The sequence below is a fragment of the Bactrocera oleae genome, chromosome 5, assembly GCF_042242935.1.
Source record: "Bactrocera oleae isolate idBacOlea1 chromosome 5, idBacOlea1, whole genome shotgun sequence".
NCBI lineage: Eukaryota > Metazoa > Arthropoda > Insecta > Diptera > Tephritidae > Bactrocera > Bactrocera oleae.
Window position 1 is genome coordinate 33,776,476 of NC_091539.1, and position 26,762 is coordinate 33,803,237.

The 26,762-nt window shown below is 34.1% G+C and overlaps 1 protein-coding gene across 1 annotated transcript in view; it reads right to left on the reverse strand.

The window, feature by feature from the left end:
• Positions 1-710: 710 nt before the first annotated feature.
• The window catches only part of mmd (disintegrin and metalloproteinase domain-containing protein mind-meld), a 509,673-nt gene continuing 483,621 nt past the window's right edge, over positions 711-26,762 (reverse strand). The window contains exon 24 of the mRNA XM_036371745.2: positions 711-1,014. Coding sequence (XP_036227638.2) covers positions 987-1,014 — 28 coding nt within the window. The 3' untranslated portion in view covers positions 711-986. The remainder of the gene's footprint in view (positions 1,015-26,762) is intronic.

Sequence of the window (26,762 nt, forward strand, 5' to 3'; positions counted from 1 at the left end):
TACAGCTGCTCTTAAATAAGTCAAATAAAGGTAGATATAACGAATTGAAATATTCTAGTTCCGGAAGTGTGTTCATAGGAGTATAAGTACCTATATCGCTAGGTGTGCACTGCGGTATGAAATCACATAAATAATGGATAATTAACGTAAATTATCATTTCTTGCTTTTAATGGTTTGATGGTTAAATGGTGACAGTGATAATTCAGATTTCAATAAAGTTCGAATAGAAATACAACAATAAACTTATAAACAGGTTTTTTCATGATTTTGACATACGTATTAACAGAAGCCGGAAGTAAAAGTCAACAAATGGGCTTTAACGTGTACCGGTTTAAAAAGCATTAATTGTTAAATATAATTATCTAAAAGATTTTCTGTTTTTGGAATTCATGGTCATATGTGTGTATGAATGTACGTATGCATGTATGCGCAAACGCCAATTACAAAACCATTTCGCTGCGTAGGTGGTTATTGCCCAATTGATTTGAGCCAAAAATCGCAACTATACATAAATAGTGTTTGAATTTCGCAAATCAGCATCAGTTTACAGACATTCGTCGTAAAGCAATCAAGAATCTAAACAAATTTAAAAATGAAAGTAAGTGACAAGGATATTTAAATTTTCAAAATATAAGTGCTTTTATAAAGAAAATCTAAGATATAGTATTATATGTGTATGTATGTTAAAGTTTACTTAACTTATTTCTGCCTCGGTCTACTTCTAGTTCCTCATCTGCTTAGCTCTCCTTTTCGCCGTCGCCCAAGCTAACCCCGGCATCGTGGCACCTTTGACTTACTCAGCTGTACCCACAGTAGCCACCTACGCCGCCTCTCCCTATGCCTACAGCGCTTATGCCGCACCTGCCGTTTCCACCTATTCACACGCCGCTTACTCTGCCCCAGCTGTGGCCACTTACTCGCAAGTTGCTGCTCCTGCTGTGTACAGTGCACCATTCGCCCGTTTTGCCGCAGTCGCTCCTGCTGCCTACTCTGCTCCAGTCATCTCCACACTCCTGAAGAAATAAGTTTTATTGGAAACAAAATAAAAATATTTGTGCAATAGTTGAAGGATCTGTATACAAGTATATGTGTAAAATTAATAAAGGCTTTGTTGGAAATGAGCAATCAAAATCTTTTATTTAACGATTTGATTTAATGAGATACATACAGTACAGTTATAAGAATAATTGTCAATTTTATTTGTCACAATTTATATTTACTGAAAGTTTCCTCCCCTAAGCTGTTCTAAGCTTTCTATCTAAATTTAGGAGACATAAGAGCATTTAGGGGGGTTACCCTCACCTTTAAAGTAATGGGAATCTGTTATTAAATTATTGCATTGCCATCGGTCCTTGACACGTCTGCTAAGTTTCAAGTTGATCAGACTTCTGGAAACCGGGGAAAATTTAGCTCTTAGATTCCATTACATACCTTCAACCCAAGCTAATAAAAGCGTATTAAAAAGAGTACATTAAAAAATTTATCTGAAATATGATTTTAACAAGAATAGGAAATATTTAATAAAATACCAGAAATAAAGGAATGCATATATAATATAAAATAAAAAAATAAAACTTCTGGTTTTTCTTATTATAGCAAAAAACTGAATCAGGTACGATTTGACATCATCATCATTATGGAAATTTTTGCCATTCAAGGAGTATTGTAAAGATCGAAACATAAAGTAATCCGATGGTGCAAGGTCAGGGCTATATGGTGGATGTGGCAAAACATACCAACCAAGCTCCAATAGCTTTTGCCGAGTAACCAAAGATATGTGTGGCCTTGCATTGTCATGATGGAATACAACACCTTTTCGATTTATCAATTCGGGCCGCTTTTCTTCAACTGCATTGTTTAATTTCGTTAGTTGTTCAATGTAGACAACAGAATTGATCGTTCGGTTGGGTGGCAAGAGTTCAAAGTAGACAATTCCTTTATAATCCCACCAAACTGAAAACAAAACCATCGTTTGATGAATACCAGCTTTTGATGTTGTTTGAGCTGGTTCACCTGGCCTACTCCACGATCTTTTTCGCTTGATATTGTTGTAAACAACCCATTTCATCCCCAGTTATCATTCGTTTTAAAAAAAGGATACTTTTCATTACGTTTCTTTAGCAAATCGCAGCTGTTAATGCGTTGCGTTAAATGCGTTTCTTTCAGTTCGTGAGGAACCCATGTATCGAGTTTTTGAACATAGCCAAGTTGTTTTAAGTGATTTTCAATGAATGTATGTGATACCTGAAGCTTATCTGCAATCTCTCGTGTTGTACTATGACCATCCGAATCGATTATTGCTTGGATTAGGTCGTCATCAACCTCAACTGGACGATCAGAGCGTTTTTCATCTTTGAGTGAAAAATCACCAGAACGAAATTTGGCAAACCAATTTTGACATTGCCGTTCTTTTATGGCTTCGTCGCCATAACCAGCACACAACTTTTTGTGAGCCTGCGATGCGTGTTTCCCTTTGCGAAAAAAAGCAAAATATGACGAAAATGTTCCTTTTCATCTTCCATTTTTCAACGAACGCCAAACGAAAACTACGCAACCGATTAAAAAACTTTTTTTTACTGATTGACAGCTGAATTGCCAACTATCAAATAACAAAATGTGTTTTACATTTGGACTACGCCAGCAAACCTAAAAATTCAACTGAAGCCATCTACGAGTGAAATCCGCAATTGCTAAGTTGCTAACCCAATATATAGATATAATATTATATATTATATATTTAATATATATATATAACAAAATCGTGTTAATTACACTATTTATAACTTAAGAACGGCTGAACCGACTTGGCTGGCCATTGGTAGGAAGGTAGGGGATGGACATAGTATACTTTCTTTTTATCTCTTTTTCAAGACAATTTATAAATAATTTATAAATAAATTTATAAAATTCATATACGAATCATTTGAATATTTTCTTACTTCAAACAAAAAAAAAAATTTATAACAATAATAATAACACATAGCTACTGCAAGAGTACAGCAATTTTTGTATTTATATGTATATGAATTATGCTGATTGCTGCTACTGAACAAGGCGGGTTTTTAGGACGCACTATGTGAAACAGAAAATCGCATTGCAGTTGCATCGCCAAGACAATGCGGCTACTTTGCTAGGTTATGGGCGAACGAGGCACAGGCATCCATGACAAACCAAATGCAATATGTAACATAAACAAGTAAGGAAGGGCTAAGTTCGGATGTAACCGAACATTTTATACTCTCGCAAAGTCAAATGGTATACTCGATTGAGATTTCTTTATGGATTGACTGATATTTTCGGTAGAAGGTCAACTATAGGCACTGGGGTCCACATATTTAGTACTTAGGGGCTTGAACAGTTTTGGTTCGATTTAGACAATATTTGGTCACAAGGTGGCATACTTTAAACGTATTATTCACGCAAAGTTTTACCCCGATGTAATCATTGTTGCTTGATATGCATAGTGGAAAGTGAAAGAATCAGATGGAATTGAAAATGGTGTTATATGGGAAATAAGCGTGCTTGTAGTCCGATTTAGCTATAAAGTCATCTCATACCATCCCAGAGATAAAATTTAATGTCTCTGGCGTGTTTAGTGCTTGATTTATCGCGCTTTTAGTATTTTTTAACAGTACCGTTATATGGGGAGTGGGCGGGTTTGCCACCCGATTTCACCCATTTTCACACCGTCAATAGAGGTGCTAAAAATATTTTCTCCCAGTGAATTTGGTTATTATAGCTTTAGCGGCTTAGGAGATATGCAAATTAAACCTATTAGGGACGGAACCACGCCCACTTTAAACATTTTTTTTTACTGCAGATGCCCCTCCCTAATCTCATCTGCAATACCAACCGTCTTACGGTACCAAGAAACATGTGCACCAAGTTTCATGAAGATATCTCAATTTTTACTCAAGTTACAGCTTGCACGGACAGACAGTCACCCGGATTTTAACTCGTCTCTTCCTCCTGATCATTTATATATATAATATATTACCCTATATCTAACTCGATTAGTTTTAGGTGATACAAACAACCGTTAGGTGAAGTTGCGAGAGTATAAAAAATAGCGGCTGCAGTGTTGCTAAAAAGCTCAATTACAATTTGAGATTGCTTGCTTTAGTAAATGATGTATAACAGATGTATAAGGATGATGCAAAGGGCATTGGCTTACACAAGGCGGAACTTAGTAAGTTTTTAATAGAACAGGAAGTTGACGTTATGTTACTAGCTGAAACGCATTGAACGAGTTCTACGGCACAAACCATCCGGATGATAATACTATGTTCGCACCTAATTGAAATCCTCTTAAAAACACAATTTGTGGATTGTGGAACCAAAGTCGTTCTGACACCACATTGTGTGTTTTCGATAAGTTTTTATTGACAGTTCACACATCTATTTGTTTACATTTGTTATGTACCCTACAAGAACAGTGACGGTCATCTGATGGGTAATATGACAGTCATAGCTGAAAAAATTTTGTCAGCGCGCAGAACAAAGCTTCTATCATTTTCTTAAGAACCTTGTTTTCTTTTTGTTTGTTTGTTTTGCTTTTTCTGAGTCATTGCTGACCATAAATCCATAATAGCTGAAAATTGTCAGTTATGACTGAAACGCTACCAGAAGTGAAAAATTCTTTTGCTCAGTAGATAATATAATTAACAAAAAATATAATAAATATGAAAATATAAAAATAAAATATCAAATGTGAGTGTATTGGTGAACCCATCAGCAGTTTCTTGTAGGGTACGTTTAGGCCAATTATGGAACGTAAACAAATTGTCAACTGGCATTATGTCTTCTAATAATATCGATTAAACTAGAGCAGGCACCGATTATAATGAGTGGAATGTAAGTTTTCAAGGGGTTTTCAGCGAAAACGTGTTTTCGTTTGACAGATTTTGTTTGGATGAAAACACAAGTTTTCGCGTGAAAACCTCTTTTGTCTATGAAAACACGAATGTCGGTGCGAACATAGTATAAGGCGCATGGGGGTACACTTATTCTCATTCGAAATTGGCTAAAACATCATTTCCTAAAATCCGATGAAAGACCTTACCATATAAGCAAGCAACTTCAGTCTGTCTCAAAAATCGAAAAAAATCTATTAATTTCTGCCATTTATTGCCCACCACGCTTCTCTATAACATGATCAAATTATTCGAACAACCAAATGTTGTTGTGAAACCATTTTGCCTAACAACGCCCAGAACAGATTGGCTTACGTACAAGTACAAGAAATATCTTAGCACGCACATGCAAGTGGAAACTGAAGTAGTAGGTGAAATGGATATAAGGGACAATATTAACTTATTCAACTAGTCTCCGAAGTACAATACGAACCACTAACTGCCTAATTGAACGTCTTATAATCGAAAACCGAAAACTGCGCCGAGAATGGCAAAGTAATCGAACCTCATCATCTAAATTAAAATTTAAAGCTGCTGACAAAAAAATGAGAAAAGCATCAAGAGGTGAAGAAGCAGCGCACTAAACTAAACTAACTTAACTTTCTTACCATAAGCCATCATTAAAACTTGAAAGACCGCTCAGACAATAACCGGTGCTTGGGCCTGTTATAAAGAAGATACAGAAAACGGTTTCTCGATTGAATCACTGCCCCATAATGCACTGATAACTGTTCCCAAATTGTGTACAACTTCATCTGAGATAAAAGTCATAACAAAAACGTTAAATAAAAAAGAAGTCGTCTAAATACGAGCACATAACATCGCAAATGTTGATAGAGTTACTAAATATTGCTTTCAATTTCTTGTCTCTACTGTTTAGTGCCATTCTGAAGTTTGGATATTTTCCGAAAACGTGAAAAAAATTGCAGATTATCATAATAGCCAAACCCAGAAAAGACGCAACACTGCCGTCATCATATCGACTAGTTAGCTTTTGCCCGTTCTTTCCAAGCTTTTTGAAAAAGTATTGCTATCCATCATCGTAATATCCTGCCCAGCTAGTAAAACACGTTTTGAGAGAAAGGATCTGGCAGTCGTTTGATGAGAACTTTCTATCTATCGTCCATTACTATCAATGACTAAAGCAGCAATTCAGTAGTTACTAAGATTCTAAATGTTATCGTTAGACTTTAATTGTGTATGCAGATTCAATAAAAAATTTCTTAAGTGTTAAAAACAAAAAATAATAGTTTGAGAAGAGTGAAAATTCAGGCGGAAGTAATATAAGTCAGTAAAAGATTTGAATTAAATTTGCTTTACTTATTTATTAATGGAGCTGGCCGAAGTATTCAGTCTTCTTTGCAAAGTATAACTGACTTATTGATAACTTAACCTAGTTACCAAAGCTTAACATAGTTTTCTTTAATTTTATTATCATTCGACGCAATGTTTACTGAATGATTGGTGCCGGTGTCGAGAGTCTTGACTTTAGTTAACTTGCATAATGTCTCACTAATATTCTCGAAGAATTGCACAGAACAATGCATTTATTTAAACAACAACGATTATTTTTCGTTGGTGATACCTTAACACCGTCAGTCGCCCGGTCATTCTTCGCTTTTCTCAAGCCAATGAAATCAACGAATGTTTAAGCAATCGTTCTTATGGTGAAGTTTTGAAGCACTTCAATTGACCATAAGTATGTACGAACAATTGCAAACTGATTCACCCTCAAAAATAATACAATTGCTAGATATTGGGAATAGTAGAATAGAACCAAAGAATCGATTAATTGAGACTATTTTCCTGGAAGTATAAATAAATTGTTTGGATAATAACTGGCTCAGTAACCAGATGTATTTCAAATCATTTGCTAATGTTGTTGATGAAAATGAAAACATAAATTATCTAGAGATACCCAGAATGATATCACATAATTTTCGGTTGAAATTTGGTTCACCAATTATTATTCAGCGTAATGTCAATCAAATCAAAAGAATTACAGGAAATTAATTGTAGCAAATTTTGGCTGGAAAATTTAATGGAAATTTTCATCTTGAAAATAAATTTGAAAATGTTCATTATTAAAAACTAGAAATTTCTATTGTTAAAAATTAGTAATGATCTACCCTCTTTCATTATCTCAACTTTGAAAATTACTCATTTGTTACAAACTTGAATATAAAATTAATAAAATACAAAATTCAACATCCTATATCTTATGTTTATTTGGGCTTAATAACAAATCGAAGAAAATTTGTATAAATCATTTTCAAATTCGCAGGTATTATAACCCCGTGGATTCTTACACCGGAAATAATGTTTTCGTTTTTATTTATAATTACAATTTTGCTGTATTGAATAGTTTATAATAAATGTATACCTTAGCCACAGCAATGCGTAAACGGGGTCCTCTAGTACTTCATAAATTTTATTAACTATCTTCCCACTTTCTACTTCAATGCTTTTGACGAATAAGACAAATACGGATTAGTGGATTATGCTCTCATTACTGGTCCCGTCTCTATACAGGGTGGAACAAATCTGTATTATTATTGTATAAATCAGTTCATACATACGTAGACTTTCTGCCAAAAAACTTTTTCATATTATACCGGAATATAAGGAGTGAATCATTTCAAGGTTCCCTATTTTTTTAAAGAAAATAACACAGAAAATTCTTTGGCATTTATTTTTTTAAGATTATCTCCTTCAAATGTTGGCCGCGGCTACGTCTCAGATGGTTCATCCGTTGAGTCCAATTTTTAATGACTCGTTCGAGCATTTCGACCGGTAACTACCGTTACTGTGTGTACCGGTGTGATATCACACGATCTTGGTGGCCAATCGATCGGCCCAAAATGTGCAATTATCTGCTCACCGAAGTGTTCTCTCACTAAATCCATTGAGTGACGCGATGTGTGGGAAGTGGCGCCGTCTTGTTGAAACCATATGTCGCCGAGATCACGAGCTTCTATTTGATTATATTTATGAATATAAGGAGCAAGACTTTAAAGTTAATAAGAAGGCAGAAACATATCATTCAAACATTTATTTATCGATGTAATTAATGAAAAAACGGTTCTTTTGAAATCTGTTGACTATTATGATTAAGTTTTGCAGCTTAAAATCCTCCAATCTTCAATTATTTGGAACTTAGAAGTGAGATTTTCGAGCTTCGGCGGCAGTGAATACGTCGATAATAGTCTGGAAATCCAACTTTTTGGCTAATTCTGCAACTAGGCGCAGTGTAGCTAGTTCTGAAATCCTGGCCTGTGATGAGCATAGTCGCTGAATATATTTTAACCCTTGCTAAAGCAATAAACGAACGTTCACCACTTGAAACAGAAACGGGTAAAGTGCAAATATTTGGAAAAAGTCTTCCTAATTTTCGAGCATTGATGGCATTCAATAAGTTGTATGGAGTAAGACGGATTTCAAAATTTGCATCGTATACGTGTCATCGGTGAAAAGCTTCATTGGACAACTTATCAGATACATCAACGGAATACTATTTTGCAGCTGCCTTGAGTTCATTTTCTTTCATATTATGAAGAAACCATAGAAATCAAAACGATTTCTTTGGAATTCAATTTCTTCGTTACTGCAATTTTCATCTTCTTCTTCATGTAGGTTGCTTCCGTGATTTTTCTCTTGCTGATAGTAAAATCGTCGGCCCTGCTCTAAATTATCTGCAACACTATTGCATTCATATAAATTGCTTTCCACTGGTCGCGCAGAAATTACAAATCCACAAAATGACTTTCTATATTTCAAACTTCAGCGTTGATTGTCTCATTATTCTCTTGAAAAACCAAGTTTCATTCATTGATTACCTGAAGAATTTTAAACCATATGGAGGCCATCAAAACGCACTAAAGTTTGCTCATATATTTCAAAATACATCAATGTCTTGAGTTTCTACCGCAAGGTTGAGGAATCGAAAAATTTTATTTTAATGATAATGGTCTCTAAGATTCAAGTTTTTATTAAAGTGAGCTATCAATCAGCTTACGGAAAACAGTAAAAATTCTCATTCTAACATCAAAACAATAATATCCGAATTTATGAGATCTACTACCCAGTTTTATTTCAATGCAGTTCAATACTCAATCGTACAATACAACCATCAGATTCCATTATTTGATTAAATTTTAATTTTGATAAAAAAAAGTTTTTTTTTTTATTTGATACAACCTAATGTAAAATATTCAAGTCACAGAGTACGGGTGTCACTGTTCGTGCAGTTATTTTCACGAGTCGCGGGCCAGGTTAAATATAATTTAAAAATTTTTATTTAAAACGCTTAAAAGTTACAACAACAAGCGAAAATAACTAACATTTTATGAACAAGAATAACTTTCTACCAATTACCAAAAAAGTCTTTCTCAGGCAGGAGAAGTATTTATCCTACTTTATCTGTACTTTTTTACCTTCTTTTGTATTGACAAATTATATCGGCACAAAATTTAGACCTTAAATTAACCTAATTTAAACCCAAATACAAAATTAAAATTTTCTAAAAAATTATTGTATTTAATTACATACTACTTAATACTCAACCTACGAGTATCGAAGTTACGCATTAGTTTATCACTTATTTGTTGATGTCATAATAACGAGCATTTTGCAAATTTGACTATTGTCTCTTACAATATACATTAAAATGTATGAAATCTTGTTTGCTTAAGAAAGCGCTTAACAACTGAATCTAAATCCTTACAGAGAGGAGTTAGGTACCCTGACCATTATATGGTTGATGATTGAAAGAAATCTTCGTGAAATGCCGTACAAAAGATGGCGGCAAATGAATTTGTCTTCGATGACGGGCGAAAATTTTTTTTTGATAGCGAAGATTAAGTAAAACAAGAGAAAACGTTATCTTTGGCTGCGCCGAAGCTATAATACCCTTCACAGGTGCATTTCTTTTAGTAACTACTCTATGTATGACTACATTTGAAAACGTGACTTCCCACGGTTTGCACCCAACGGAAAGCATTTTGCCAGTTCTTTCTAGCCAGGTTCTTTGCTATAAACAATCTTCTATTCGAATTAAGGTTAGTTATTTAGGTAAATAGATCTTTCAGACATTTACATAATTTTTAATTTTTTAAGCTTTATTTAAGATTGATTATTCACATTAATATATTAAATTTTTAAGATTGATTATTCACATTAATTAATATATAACATATACTAATATTTATTATTCTATAATACTTTTTTATATGATATATAAATTAAAATAATTACATTTATGACTTACACTTTATATTATAATACAAACTTAAATTTAATAATATTGAATCTAACATATATCTATATATATAATATATCTATTTTCTAAAGCTTAAAAATATTTCAATATGGTGTTTCATATGTGATACATGAGGTCATTGCAGAATCCATGTTTGTCCATACCCAATCTATTGATGTTTCCTGTTTTGTTGTGGCGACCTTAGCCAATGAAGATTGAAATCCTAACAGTTGCAATCGAGCCTCCAAATCATCAGTTGCTGTTAGGTGACATATGTTATAGTCACCAAGGACTACTGACGGTCCATTATACTGTTCAGTTATCTGACGCACATTATTTTCCCCTTGGTTTCTAAATTTCGGAAGTCTATAGCGGGGGTTCCTGTACACAAGTGATATGGAAACTGTTGAACCGTTGGCAGGGCGTCGTCGTGATGATCTTGAGGTAAGGCCCATGTCTCGGCAAAGCACAGAATATCAGCAGAACAAATCAGCTTGTCTGATCTAATATTTTCAATATGCTTGTTTAGGCTCCTTATATTTTGATAATAAATATCTAGGCGTTGTGAAGCATGCTCCTTCTGCCTTCAATCTATTAAGTTGAGTTTTAATTGTAAAATGTCCCGATTATATATAATCCATTGGCACTTGTTGCTCTGCTACATCCTACATATAAAGCTGATCTGCTAACTCTACACTCTAGATGAACAGCAACTTGTGTGTATGTTCCACCCTGACTTTTATGTATCGTGATGGCTTCAGCTGGAGTGACGGGGAACTGTCTACGTTCTATGGTTATTTGCTAATTTCTCTTGTATTGGAATGATCGGACCACGCTCATGATTGGTGTCCAATCTGCATTGCGACTGTGAGGCCGCTTGGAACGTGCAAAGCTTCCAACTCTTGATTCTGCGAATTTTGTCCATAGTCGCACCACTGAACTTTCAGATCTATGTGATTCGGAATCAACCTGCATTAGTTCCCCCGTAGCACCATTGACGAGACCATCACTTATGCTTATGTTGACTGTCACCATATATTTGATCGAAGTCTTGAGCTGCAATGTATAAAGCTTTCCTTGTGTTTCCGATGGCTTAAAAGACTTTACAGCTTCTAAAATGTTTGCCCTGCTGCGTTCTGTTAGGGAACTTTACTTAATTGTATCCTTCGCAGTCGAAATGAACTCCTCGTTGTTTAGTTAAATTAAAATCATTTGCTCCAGCATTTGAATAAAATAGATGGATGGCTTCGTTCGGTATCTCATTAGAGGTCTTTTCCCTGCTTTTGATTAATTGGATGTCAGCGTGTGTCATATTTCCCTCTGACATGTTATTTAAAGCGATGGCAAATTATTGATCTTCACGCTGGCTCATTATTTCAGTGAGCTCAAAGTACCGAAATTGATCCCAAAGCGGTGTTCCTGTAATTGTACTGTAATGATCATTCCTATTCGGCGCAAATATCCATCGATCTCCTACTGGCGACAGCTGCTTTAAGTCACCAAACACGATAATTGGTATGCCTCCAAAGTAAGCGGTTCTCCTGAAAATTTGCTTTAGCCTGCAATCTAAATATGCAAACATCTTTGCTCCAACCATTGAAATTTCGTCTATTATAATAAGCCTAATGTCTATGAGATTGGCAGGAATTGTGTTTAATGTGTCACTATTTAGTGGTCGAAGATCGCCGGAAGACTGGTTGACGGGGAGTGAAAAAACCGAATGCAGGGTTAGGCCCCCAATTCCAAATGCTGCTTTGCCAGTGGGTGCGCAGAGTAACACCTTGGCTGTTTCGGGGTTGGTTCCTGGTACACTATTAGCTCGCAATGTCAACGACTGATATAAAGTTGTTATAAGCCGACTCTTGCCCACTCCAGCACCGCCTCCGACATATTCGAAGACGATTTCCCTTTTACTGACATTGTGCATTACATGAGCAAAGTATTCCCTCTGTTTGCTGTTAAGTGACTGCACCATTGCCAGTAAATGGTCTTCTAATATTAGAGGTGGGAGTTTAATTTATCGAACCGCCTCTTCCTCTGTATTGTTGTGCTCTTGAAAAACATTAATGTCTCCTGTTTGCTCCGCCAAAAAAATTTCGAAGCAATTCAACCGTGTTATTTCTTCCTCTGGGAGATTCGTTAGAGTTAATAGTTCCTGTATTTTTTGGAATTGAGCTTTGTGTTGCTCAATGCCTTACTCATTCTCCAAAGGGAAAAGTATTTCTGTCCGTGGCATCGGCGGATATGGCATGTTGAATCGGCACACTTGTTTTCCATGTAGGTCTCTTAGGCAAGCTCGACCATGTCTGTGTTTTTGATACTGAATGAATTCCAGTAAGTCCAAATCATCCCAATCGGTTGTGATGTGTCGATCGATGAATGTTTCAACATCATTTGTGTTGGTGATTCCATCACTTTCCAATTGTGGTGCGTTACTTAGCCAGTACATGCCATGACAATGTGGTGATCCCCTATGCTGGAGTTCAATTCTGTAGTAGTAACGGACTACCAAATTCTCTCCAAATAGTCCGTTTTGTAATAATTTTAGCATTTGGCGGAATCGATCCTGGTGCCATTGCAACCCGTTCAATGGATCGATTTTCAACGGATTGATTGCCCATTAAAGTCTCCTGACCACCTGGATTTTAATCCTTTTCCATTTCAAGCGGTACATTTTCCTGACGGGCATTAAGAAGGTTTCTTACTTCTGCCTCATCCTCGGTGATATCAGTCTTTCTTCCAGACACGTTAAATCCTGAAGGCATTCCGGAATATCAGGAAACTCCAATCCTTCCGATAGGCAGATATTTGGTATCTTGCCTTCCTAACAATACGATAGCATGTGTTGCAAAAGTTGTACTTTTGGTTCTAAGACGGAAATTTTGATGACAGATAAAACACTTTTCTAGCATCTTCTGAGCGCGCAAATTTTGTTGAAGTCTGACATTTTTCTAGTTTTTTCACTTGATGAGGGAACCAAGTGCCACCGCAGCACACTCATTATTCAGTGGGTCCTTTCTTTATCAACAATGCGTACATATCAAAGATATTGGCAGCTCGACGTTGACGTTCTTGTTCTTCTAGCTGTGCATCAGGAGAAAGTTCACGACGTCTCCTTATATTCCTCCTGGTTTGCCTCTCGCTTTCTAACTGACGATTTGCGGGATCCGATCTATGCAATTGTACTCTTTCCAACGTTGATTCCTGCTCGTTTGCTAGTTGTTGCCTGGTTTGCTGGCGGGTCACTCTTCTTTGAGAAGAATTTAAAAATTGCTCACGACGTCTTCTTATTGGATCATCTCGACGACTTCTCCTCAATGCTGCATCTCGTTGCCTCTCTTCTTCCCTTATTATTGCATTCTGACGCCGTACAGAACGTTCCATTGTGTTACGCTCCTGCTCTGCTGCTCTATATTCCGGATTGGTTCTCCTATTTAAATGTTCCGAGGTGTTGCGTTCCTGTTCTTCAGTCCTATATTCCGGATCCAAGCGCCTGTTCGAATGTCCTATTGTGCTGCACTCCTGCTCCGCTGCTCTATATTCCGGATTGTTTCTCCTATTTAAATATTCCGCGGTGTTGCGTTCCTGTTCTTCAGTTCTATATTCCGGATCCAAGCGCCTGTTCGAATGTCCTATTGTGTTGCGCTCCGCTGCTCTATATTCTGGATTCAAACGTCTGTTTGAATGACCTACTGTATTATGCTGCTACTCTGTGAAGAAGGTTCTGTCGTCTAGTGGAACGTGCAGAACTGTCACGTGTTCTCTCCTCATTGCGGTACTCCAAATTTGAGCTGTGTAATTCGGCAATATAGTCGTCGTACCTCTGTCTTTTATTTTCCAAATTTTGACTATATTGTTGTCGGCTTCGATTCAGAGCATTGCGACGTCTTTGTTCCTGTGATTGTCTAGATACTCTTCGCATTTTTATAAATTAAGAAGATATTTATACAAATAAAAAATATACTAAAAATAAACAGCGGAAAAATTATAATAGAATTAAAATAATGCTTTTTCTTAAAAAATAATAATATTTTTAAAATAAATCTTATTATTTGAAAAGGATTTTTTTCGTTGTTTTGAAAGTGTGCCTTGTTGAAAGTTTAAGCTGCCCTATTTATTGAATGCTTTAGAGCCCGACTTCACATCTGCAAACTCTTTTGCCCTTCTTGGTATCATCAAGTAATTTTCGAAGAAATGTTAAGGCGTTAATTACAAAAGTTGCATTGTAGAGGTTCTTTTTAACCTAGGTTATATTTTCTACCTCCCCTACGAACTATGTTTACTTTCTACCTAGGTTTTGTTTTGTACCTACCCATCAGTTAATTAGGGTTTTAAAATTATTATTAATAAATAGAATATATCTTGAATTATTAGGGATTTATTTATTTTATGGGTATTAAAAATATTATTTCGCCTTTCTCTTATGTATATATTCTTAACACAATTGTCTACTTACCTCCATACCAAAATTTATTTAGGTCGATCAGTTTGTATGGCAACTATATGATGCAGTAATCAAATCTGAAAAATTTCTTATGCTATTTTATTGTTACCGTGGCCAATAATCCATGCCAAATTTCATCAAGTAATTTTAGTGGAAATATTAAGACGTTAAATACAAAAGGGGCATTATCGAAGTTTTTTTTACCTAGGTTATGCTTTTGAGCTACGCTTCGAACAATGTTTATTTCCTACCTGTTATTCCACCTAGAATGTTTTGTACCTACCCATCAGTTAATTAGGGTTTTAAAACTGAATAATTATGTTTTCAAAGTTAGTGTTCTATTATTATTAATAAATAATAATATATCTTGAATAATTAGGGATTTGTTTATTTTATGGTTAATTAAATAATATTTTTGCTCCTTACTCATATGTATCCATTCTTAACACAATTTTCAACTTATTGCTACATGTCATACCTTACTTTTGGCACAACCAAAACAGTTTTTGGCAGATATAAGTAAAATTTTATTGAAAGCTCAAATTGGACAGTATAAATTATTAATTAATCTGATTTGTTTATAATATATTTTTTGTAAAGTGATTACAATGTAAATATATTGGAGAAGATTGATTAGTTATGTTACTCACTATTTACCATATTGGAAAAATTTAAGGGTTTAATTTTCTATTACAAACTATATTACATACGGAAAAAATGGGTTCTCTATTTAATGAAAAAAGTAAGTCATGCCAAACTTTGTGAATATATTTTGTCGTATAAAAAATTGCCCATACAAGATCTTGATTTTGATCGGTCAGTTTCTATGACAGCTGTATGCTATAGTGGTCCGATCTTAACAATTCGTTCGAAGATTGAAGTCATATCTTAAGCAATAATCCATACTAAAAACTTCCATACAAAAATTTATTTTGATCGGTCCGTTTCTATTATAGCTGTGGTCTGATATGAACAATTCGTTCGAAGATTGTAGCGATATCTTGGGCAATCATCATCCATGCCATATTTCGTGAAGATAACTTGTCGTAAACAATTTTTTTCATATAAGAATTTAATTTAGATTGTCAGTTTGTATGGCAGCTATATGCCATTGAGAGAAATCCATGCCGGATTTCGTGAAGATATCTTATCTAATGAACAATTTTTCCATGCAAGCACTTGATTCCGATCGTTCAGTTTGTCTGGCAGATATATGCTATAGTGATCCGATCTGTACAATTTTTTCGGATATTGCAATACTTCTAGCAATAACCTATGCCAAATTTCGTGATGATATCTCGTCAAATGAAAAAGTTTTCCATGCAAGTATTTAATTTCGATCGTTCAGTTTATATGGCAGCTATATGCTATAGTCAACCGATCTATACAATTTCTCTGGAGATTGCATAGCTTTATTTAACAAAAACCAATACCGAATTTCGGTAGATTATTTCTTTCAATTTCTTCGGAGATTACATTAATGCTTTAAATAATAATCCATGCTAAATTTCGTGAAGATACCTCGTAAAATGAAAGAGTTTTCCATACAAGCACTTCATTCCGATTGTTCAGTTTATATGGCAGCTATATGCTATAGTGGTCCGATATCGGCTGTTCCGACAAATGAGCAGCTTCTTGGTAAGAAAAAGACTTGTTCAAAATTTCAGATCGATATCTCAAAAACTGAGGGACTAGTTCGCGTATATACAGACGGACGGACAGACGGACATGGCTAAATCAACTCAGCTCGTCAAGGTGATCATTTATATATATACTTTATATGGTCTCCGCCGTTTTCTTTTGGATGTTACAAACTTCGTGGCAAAATTAATATACCCTGTTCACAACACCACAAACACGTTGGCATATTCACTTGATGATAATTTTTTTTAGAGTTATTTTCCCACGTGATGCCAGTTGGTCGGCTGCCAGCCATATTGATGCCAATTTGCGGTATTAAAATTTATTTGTGGGCTGCTTTGCACCGGCCAGTCATAATGTTGCATTCTTACTTGGTGTACCTCCTGTCCACTGAATTGCTGCTGTTGTGCTTGAAACTGTTGATATTGTTGTAGGCTTACTCGCTGCTGTTGTTGCCGTTGTCCTTGGAAAATTGAAGGCTGTGATCCAATTCCTTCAACTCGTTGCCACTGTTGTCCTCGGAAATTTGGAGGTGGTGCTCCATTTGCTCGCCCTCTTGCTACTTTTTGTCCTCCGAACTGCTGGAATTGTGGCACTTCGACTTGTTGTAGTTCTGGTCCCTTAATTGGTTGCAACGGTTGCCCGCCCACGGGTTGGGACTGTTGCACCCCCACCTGCTGTCTACCCACCGTCTGACGTTGTACTATGCGCCTTCCTTGCGCATCACGTGTCGCCAGCAACGGTGTGGCCAATGCCACCGTGCTCACCGCATTCAATCGCCCGTTGGCTCGCACAGAAATCTGATTAACTTTGAGTGCCGGATAGAAAATTAGCTGGGCGTTCGACAGGATAATACGAGCTGCCATAAAAGCGCAAAAAGCGTGCAAGTGGTTTCTAAAAAGCTGTAAAGTTTATGACAATGTTGTAAGAGTGAGTCAAAAATACAAAAGAAGGAAAGTCAATGTTCTTGCCTGCATTCCGTTGCAGTTCTTAAGTTCCGTTCTTTTGGAGTGTTTGGCGTGTTTTAAATGGACGGACAGTCATTCGATTGAATTTATATTTAAATGTATGCACGGACTTGCAAATAACTGGATCACTGCAGATGCGAGAGTGTAACCTCTGTTGCACCTTGCTCGGAGACGCGCGTGCCGTTATGTTATACTTTTTAGTTTCCTCACCGTTTGATAATTAGCATTTTTATTGCAAGCTAAATTTTTATTTAATTTTTTTGTTTTTCATGTAACAAGCAAAGCCTCGGCGCTCAAATATTAACGCAAATAACTAAGTGAAATTTGTGAGCTGAAGCACCGGTTAACGGGGTGTGCTTGACTCGTCTGCTCCGACAAGTAGCGATGCGACGAGGTGAGGTCATTAAAAATCAAATGAAACCGCTTCCAGCGGAACGGTTATGCAAAATAAAAAATAAGCTTTTGACCTACCCATATGAGCATTGGCCGTTAGTAAGTTTTTTGTTAAAGGAAATAAAAAATAAGAAATTATTATTTATTACTTATATATGCCCGTTGATTATTTATGTGTTCGGCGGGGATATTGTAAGTCACAACAAATGAAGAGAGTCTTAATTCTCTCTTACTCTTTCAAGAACGAAAACACACCAAATTTTATACACACTTTAGATATTTCTAACCCTGAATACGATATTAAGTTTTTCACGAAATTTTTGATACCCAGAAGAAAGTAAAAATACTTGGAAATAAATGACCATACCGAGCTCGGTCGATTTAGCCATATCCATCTGTATATCTGTCCTTTTCTCCGCAAGAAGCTGCCCGAACAGAAATTAAGTTCTATAATTTGATGACTGAATCCTCCTTGTTCTGTATTTAATTTTTTTTAACTGTGATCCCATTAGAGAAAAGGTTTTCCACAACAGAGAAAACATATTGTATCTTTTAAGTGTAAAGGGTGGTCAATTTCGAGGTTTCCTACTCTTTTAAAGAAAAAAACAAAGAAAATGAAAATTTAACGGGGAATGTTTATTATCATTCGAAAGAAAATTCTTTGGCACATATTTTTTGAAGATTATCTCTTTCAAATGTTGTCCGCGGCTATGTCTCAGATGGTTCATCCGTTGAGTCCAATTTTTGATGACTCGTTCGAGCATTTTGACTGATAACTGGCGAACCACATGCGTGATGTTTTGCTCCAAGGCTTAAATCGAAGCGAAATTGTCCGCATAGACTTAAGACCTTACATATCCCACAAGAAAAAGTCTAATGGCCAATCGATCGGCCGCAAACGTGAAATTATCTGCTAATCGAAGTATTCTCTCAATAAATCCATTGAGTGACGCGATGTGTGGGAAGTTTCGCCGTCTTATTGAAACCAAATGTCGTCGAGATCACCAGTTTTAATTTCAGACATCAGGTAGTCGGTTATCATGGTGCGATAACATGCCGTTCTCACCGGCATCACTTTTGAAGAAATATGGACTGATAATTCCACCGGCCCACAAATCACACCAAACCATTGTTTTTTCTGGATGAAATGACAGCCCAAGAACCTATTCAGGTTAGTCTTCGTCCCAAATGCGGCAATTTTGCTTGTTTACATACCCATTGAGCCAGAAATTAGCCTCATCGATGAAAAAACTTGGCTCGAAAACGTCGGATCTTCTTGGAACTTTTCAAGAGCTTATAGAGCGAATGGATGTCGCTTGGGGATGTAGAGCGACTTCAGTTTTTGCGCAAGCTGTAATTTTCCGAGCTGCTGCAAACGGCGTCGAATCGACTCTCCACGGTCTTCGTGTACACTCTCAGTTACGGCCGCTATATTTTCTTCATTATGAATGCTGCGTCTCAAGATGGGTGATGGTGTTGCGAAAAGTACGCTCAGTAGGTCGATGAAGTTGGCCATTAGTTGAGCAAAGCGCGCGAAACACATTCTATACAGGACGTGAAGTTTCGTAATAAAGTTGAACGATTTGAAAAAATTGTTTAGGCGTAATAAAATGCCAAAAAACACTGAACAAAAATAACATGACAGAATGACACGATTTACGCGTTATCTGTCAAAAAAGGCTATTGAAAAAAAGTACCTTTACTTGAATCACCCGTTATAAGTCTAGTTTAACATATGTATAATTAAGACACCTACCAGGAAATGCGGCGTAAAATCCTAACCTTCACCAACAAAAGACCCTACACCGAAACTCAGAACTCTAAGCCGGCCGATATTTATCATTATCAACAGAACTCTTAAAATTTAAAAGAAAACTTCGGAGATGTTACGAATAAAATGAAGGTTAAAATTTTCTAGGGATAATTACTAATTTTAACGTTGAAATTGTCAAAACCACTGTTAATTTTTAAATTCTTCACTTTAAACTTTGGCCAGGAAGTGTTATTTTGAAGTGAGTAGGCAACTGAGGAGCAGTATACGATAACTGGAAAGTTACGATATCTTTCCTTAACATACACACTTACCTACATAGAAATGTGAGTTGGTTCCATAATTGATAATTATAATTATAGGTAACAAATGTCTTATTCTTAAAATCAAACTGTTTTGTACAGCGACATCTAGCAGTGATTAGTTAGAGAGCAAGTTTAACCTTTTCAATGGACACACTTTGAAGAGATATAACAAATTTTGTGAGAACAATTATTTATTATTTAGAAACTAGATAATATGTTGTCATATTGTATAAAATGCAAAAAAGTATTGGAGTTTAAAAATATATCATGGTATTTTCATAAAATACAGTATGTACACAATTTTCACATACTCAAAGCAGAGAACGTAAATGAATACGTTCTCTGCTCAAAGTGAACCTGTCTGTTTAGTGAACGAATTTAATATTAACTGTCCTGAAAATTTACCCAAGTGTTCAACCAGAGAATGTTAATGAATTCTCTGATAAAACAGACTTTGTCTGTTCACGTTCTCTGTTTATACGCATATATGCACAAATACGTTCTCAGCGCTTTGTGTCTTTACAGAGAACGTAAATATATTCATCAGGGAACAGATGATAAGAGATGTGAATTGAGCACATTCGAAAAGAATTTTAATGAATAATGAAAATAATAAAATAAAATAAATAAATAAAGAGAATGTAAATGAATAATGAAAATAATATATTCATTAACATTCTCTGTAAAACAAATCATCCATGATATAAAATGCAAATTCTTTGAAAACAGAAAACGTCCAGAGATTTTATTGTTCGATTGGAAAAATTTTTTTTAAAATAATAATAGTTGATGTTTCAAGTTTCCATTTCACATTAGTAGTCTAAAAGGTCTAAAATATACTTTGAAAGTCAGAAGAAAATATAATTTAGCAGGTTTTAATATCCGGACTAGTTTTAAGTTAGAACATTGCTTAAAGAATTTCCCTTCTTAATTTAGTTATAAATTTCTTCTAAAATTAATTTAAATTTGACATCTAACGGATATTTTTTAGACATGTGGTTTTCAATGAGGCAATACTTTTTTCGGAGTTTGTCTTTTTTATACCCAGCTCGGTTCACCATTTCATAATAAATAGACTAACTCCGGAACAACGTTTGCAAATCGTACTAATGTATTACCAAGATAATGATATGGTCCGAGCGAATGCGTCTAATATTCGGTCGACATAATCACCCAGCAGAGTCTGTAATTCGAACAAACTTTGAAATGAGCTGTGCCTATCCATATGGAAGATTTTGCGAAAGGATCTGGGTTTGTGGATTTTCAAAATATAACTCGTGCAAGAATTGAAGTCGAACGACCATCAAGTGCGTCGCATGCTCGGTAAATAGGCCCAAAACGAGAACTCCACCGATTCGGATTTTCAGAAGAAAATTTTGTTCAGTGATAAAGCTCACTTTTGGTTTACTGGGTACGTTAATAAATAAAATTGTCTTATTGGAGTGATGATAATCCCCAAACCATTGTTAAAGCGCCGTTACATCCCCAAAAAAGTCACGGTTTGGTATGCTCAATGGAGAACTCTATATAGCCATGATTTATGACTTTTTCGTGATTGAATTGGAGCATGTTGATGTGGGCGGCCTTTGGTTCCAACGAGGTCGTGCAACTTAACACCCCTGGTCTTGGTGTAACAAAAAAATTTATAAACCAAGGGGGAGAACAATGTCCCATGCAGAAACTTGATGAAATAAGATACAAGTTTTCAAACATTATTTTGAAATAAATTCCACTTTTTAGAAGATATTTGTGGAATTTTCAATAGCTTTAAAAAAATGACTTCCCGTGATTATGACATGACATGACATTCTGCACATGCTTTTAACTTTTTTGTAAACAGCTTTGCTGTGAGCTCCATTCAAATATCTCCTGCTTCATATTTTCATATTAAAAGTGTTTAGAAGACGAATATCATCTAGAATGCTTTTACAATTTTAACGGTTCTTAAAATATACAAATTCATTGGAACATTTTTAATGCAAGTGTTGCTTTCAAGAAAAACTGTTGAAAAAACTAGAAAACACACGAGGGCTTTCTATGATTTGGTATATAAACGAAAAATTACTTTATCCACAGGCGTATGCTGAAATATATGAATCAAAGCCTCTCATGAAGTTGTGCAAACAATTTGGCGATCTATTCCTACTTTCGCAGGCCTTAAAAATTGCAAACAAAAATGTAAAATATTTCGAAACATTAGCTTTCTTCGATTCGCTATTTCTTTACGCTACTTCTGCTCTCTTGTCAAAGAAATTACATGTAAAAGCAACAACGCAGTTAACGAGTTGAATTCGTATAAAAGAGTATGCTGTCTGTTCGTTTGAACATCGTATATAGTTTGTTCCATTGGCTACTCTCCAACGCGAATTGCAGACACCTGTTAATACTTTCTAAAGCTCAAAAAGAGGCAAGTAGCTATAAGTGACACATTATTTATATTCTTTTTTTTGGCTGTGTGAAATAAAACTGCAGTGGTTAAAATTTCTTCAAATTACATGCAATTTTATTTATTCTTAAACGGTACGTTAGTTTAAAGTGTTTTTCTTTGCTCATCTTCAATATTTGCCTTGTTGCATTTAATTAATTTTTTATTTTATTTTATTTTTGTTTTATTTTGTTTTTGTTTTATCAATTTAATTCCACTATTAGCACACTGGGGTCTATGGTTAGCCCTTTCTTATTTATTACATTTAATTTGATTTCAATTTTATTCGTATTGCACGTTACTTGTTGTTGTTACTAAACTAATATCAATGTGTTTTTGCTTTTATTTGTTTTTTTTTTAACTTTTTTACCTCTGTTTTGTTGTTTCTTTTGTAACAAACGTGACGAAAAGTCAATTAACTACAATACATTGTGTTCTCTTATGTTTGCAGTTTACTTTATTTAATAACGTGTTTTTTGTCTTTTTTTTTGTATCTGTGGGCAGTCATTTGTTCAAATTATTATGTTTTGTTGCTTTCTTAATTTCATTGCAGCTTATTTTTTCGGCTTTTCATCCGCATGCGCCTGCTTTGCTTTTAAAGTAAATCGAAACTGGTTTGTTGTTGTTTGTCATTTCTTTCACAATTTTTCTATGTGTATATATGTGTGTGTGTTTTTGTTGTATTTTTGCTTGAATTTAGTTTGGCATTCATCTTTGATTGTTTTCGTACGATTGCATGCAGTCGTGGCCAATGCGAGAGTGAGGAAGTAAAAGAAACTACTTGTATAATTTCAATATGAAATTAAAAATTTTTGCAACGCTTTTTGGTTTTCACTCTTCTCACATTTTACGCCTTCTCGCGTGCTCTGTTTCTTGACCTAGTTTTCGTTTGTTTCTCTGCTGCACGCAATGTTCCTTCAGTTTTCTTGGATTGTTTGTTTTTTTTTTGTTTACTTTTTTTGACAATTCACATTTAAACATTCCAATTTGTTTGTTTCTAAACTTGAATTCTGCTTAAAACTAAGTGGATTTGCTTGTTCAATTGTGGTTTTTATAATTAAGTAGTATTATTTGATTTAATTCTGCTTTATTACGATCTCATAATTATCCTTTCGCTATTACATTTAACATTATTGACTTAACTTCTATATTGTGTTGGTTTATTAGTGATTTTAACTTTACTCGTATCTATCTCTTTCTCTCTCTCTCTCTTTCTAACGATATTTTTGTTTTCTTTTGGTTTTTGTTCTTTTCTTTTGCTTATGTTTTGTTTCTCTTGTTTTTCTGTTTTACAAATTAGTGGAAAATTCACTTTAGAATATTTTTGTTTCCTTAGTCTGTGTGCTTTGCAAACAAACGCTTCTCATTTTCGATTTTTTCTAGTTTCTGCCTCCTCGTTTTGCTCTTCGTATGCTATATGTATGTTTATTTTGCATTTATCCCTAACGCTTTAGTGTTAAGTTTATCTAATTTTTGCGTCTTTATTGTATTGATTTTTGTATTTAGAGTAAATTCTTTTAACTACGAGTGTCACACTACCGTCGATATTTTACACCCACCACTTCTACTTGTAAATGCTAACAAACCAAGCGCTGCTTTCGGAAAAAGAAGTATAAACCTTGTATGTAATAATTTAACAAGTGCTAAAACAAGAGAGAAAGGTAGGGAAAAAGAAAATTGAAAATATATGTCTTAATCGACTGCACTCATTTAGAAAACCTTTGCGATAAGTAAAAACACATTTTTGAAATATGTTTAATTAAAATCTTCACCCAGTCACAGTTTCTGAATCTTTAGATTTTGTCTGATTGTCAAGAATATCTTCAATAAGAATGTCTAAGGAAAGTCACCATACGAACATTACCTACAAATATTTGCGAAATATTTTATGCTAACACAGGACAAAACAGCTTATTGTAAATACTAGCCTCAATTAGAAAAAAAACTTACACGAAAGCGACCATCGGTCATTAAGTCAATCCCCTAATTGAGTCAATTAACAAATGTTCCTTACTCTATTGTAACGTCAACAATTCACCAGTACACAAAATTAGTAATTATATGTAATACAAGTAAGCCAATGAACTTTACTAAATCTCATATTAAACAAAAAAGCTTAATTCAGATACCATTAATAAAAAGAGAAGTATCTGGCTTGTCTGCACTAATTTTGAAAAACCTCTGGGGCAAACTAAAGCAGCATACTAAAGTATTTCATTAAAACGTGGCCGGTCTGAGTGTCAAAAAACTCCGATTGAGTTAGACTAAGGAACTAAATTGTGTCCACTAACCTTACATAACAACCTACCTCTAAAATGCTTTTCGCCGCGCAGCAAACTCAAGTTAACATTTCGTGTTCATTGAACAACTATGAAGTGTTCAAGAAACTTGGAGTTTATTTCGATCCTTTTAATGTCTGCGGCTATAATTTGCTTCAAAAAGCAGTTCTTTTAAATTGATTATGAGTTTGAGTTTTAAAGAAAAATAGAGATATATAAGACCAGTTTTTTGGGGCTGGATTTGAATATAATGCTCACATTTAACTCTACTATGAGGTGGAAATATTTAAGATCCTTATGTAAGTAGGTTAAAAATGAAGACTTGAATCGAGTGGACTATTAATCTTTATTAATGTCTGTGGTCTGTTTAGCATAAGTCGAAAAGTTTGAAAAATCTAAAGAAAAATCTATTGTAAATCTTTCCATTAGATAGCAGTTCGTTGCCACAAAAATATTGCTTTTAGAACTCTGATCTGCAATATTGATTTGCAATTGAAAAACAAGGTTATGATAATTATAACCTATTAATTTGTGGTGTCATAAATAAACAACGAATTCTATTGAATGTATCTAGAATGCCAAAATTGCGAAATATTTATTTCATTACAAAATAATTTATGATTTAGATTGAAGATGTGCTGGCTAACGGCGATGATTTCTCAAGTGCAAGGTTATAAAAACATTCTACAAAGTTCCATAAGTAATGATTCGCTTTCAGAATCCTTTTGGATAGATATAACGGGTTAAGGATTGCTCGTTTTTAATTATAAAGAATTTTTTGATTTTAATTAATATCAAATTCAGCATTTTTATAGATGTCTAAACACAAATTGATAAAAAATGTTGACTCAAATGTGAAAAGTTCTTAAATAAAGAATTTCTATATCTATGCGCAATAGTTAGCTTATGGAAACCCTGGTTTCATTATTTAGAAATTTCATCTATATATGTATGTGGGTAGAGAGTCTTGGAGTCTGTCAGTATAGCGCATTATTATTTCACTTGCTCGGAAGGGTGTAAGTGCGTTTGTGTGTGTGTGGGTGTATTTGTGGTACACTAAAACAGTAGCGTGCTTGCTTGCTTGCATTACATACATACATACGACGACATTCACCATGATAAACTGACTGTACGTTTTGTTTGCAAATTATTTCTATTACCGCTACTTTTTTTCTAAATCGTATATGGTATATCTAGACATATTATTTCATTTCATCTTATTTATTTATTATACTATTTTGTAATTCTATGAAAATCTTTCACTAATTAGTATTGACCTGTAATCTTGTGTTGCATGTGAACTAATCTGATTTCGTTTCGGTTTTTTGTTTTTGCAATACTCATTATTTGAATTGATTTTTTCTTTTTTATTTGATTTTAATTCACACTTAACTACCGCAATTGTTTTGGTTTTCTGTTTTTGTAACTAATTATGTATATTTTTTTATTTATATATCTTAATGTAAAATTAATTCTAGCACGAGCATGTGAATTTTTCCTTTGTACAAGTTATACTTATAAACTATACAAAACACCTTGTTTAACAAAAGTGATTTTGTGTTTGTTTCTGACGTTTTTTTAATATTTACAAAGTGTGAACTAGAATTTTTGAGAAATCTTTAAAAAAAATAATATAATAGATATTGGCTGTGGTAATGTTTTTGATAGAAAAAAAGTAAATAAAAAAAATAGTAATTAAAACATTACAAAGAATTAATAATTAAAGAAAAAAGTGAAAAGTTAAAAACAATATTGAAGAATTAAAAAATTAAAAATAAAAAAATAATATTACAAAATTAAAAAAAGTGAATAAAGTAACAAAGAGTGAATAAAATAAAAATAAAGGATATAAAAAAGTATAAACATATTGTTTCATGGAATAAACGTTTAAACATTTTTTTTTTTTTTTGAAATAAATATTGAAAACAATATCACACAATAAAATTTTTTTAAAGAAGTGTTTTAAATAAAAATATCAAAAATAAAATGAAAAGTAATGGTCTGAGTTGCGTCCAGGGTTTTCATTGAAAAATACTATGAGTAAATTAAATCAAATGAAATTCAAATATAATAAAAAAATGTATATACAAAAGATTAAAAAATAAAAACTGAAAGAAAAATTTGAAATATATAATAAAAAAATTATAATAAAAAAAATTACTATAATAATAAAAAAGTGAAAATAAACTATTTTATGAAATTTTTTTTTTTTTCAAAAGAAATTAAAAATTTGCACACTGAATTATCAATGTAAAATGTACATTCTTTAGTATGATAAAAGAGATTTTTGAAATTTAGGCATTCAAACGTTTAGGTTCTTCCGATAAAAAAACCAGAGCAATTGCTAATTTAATTTTTTTTTTAA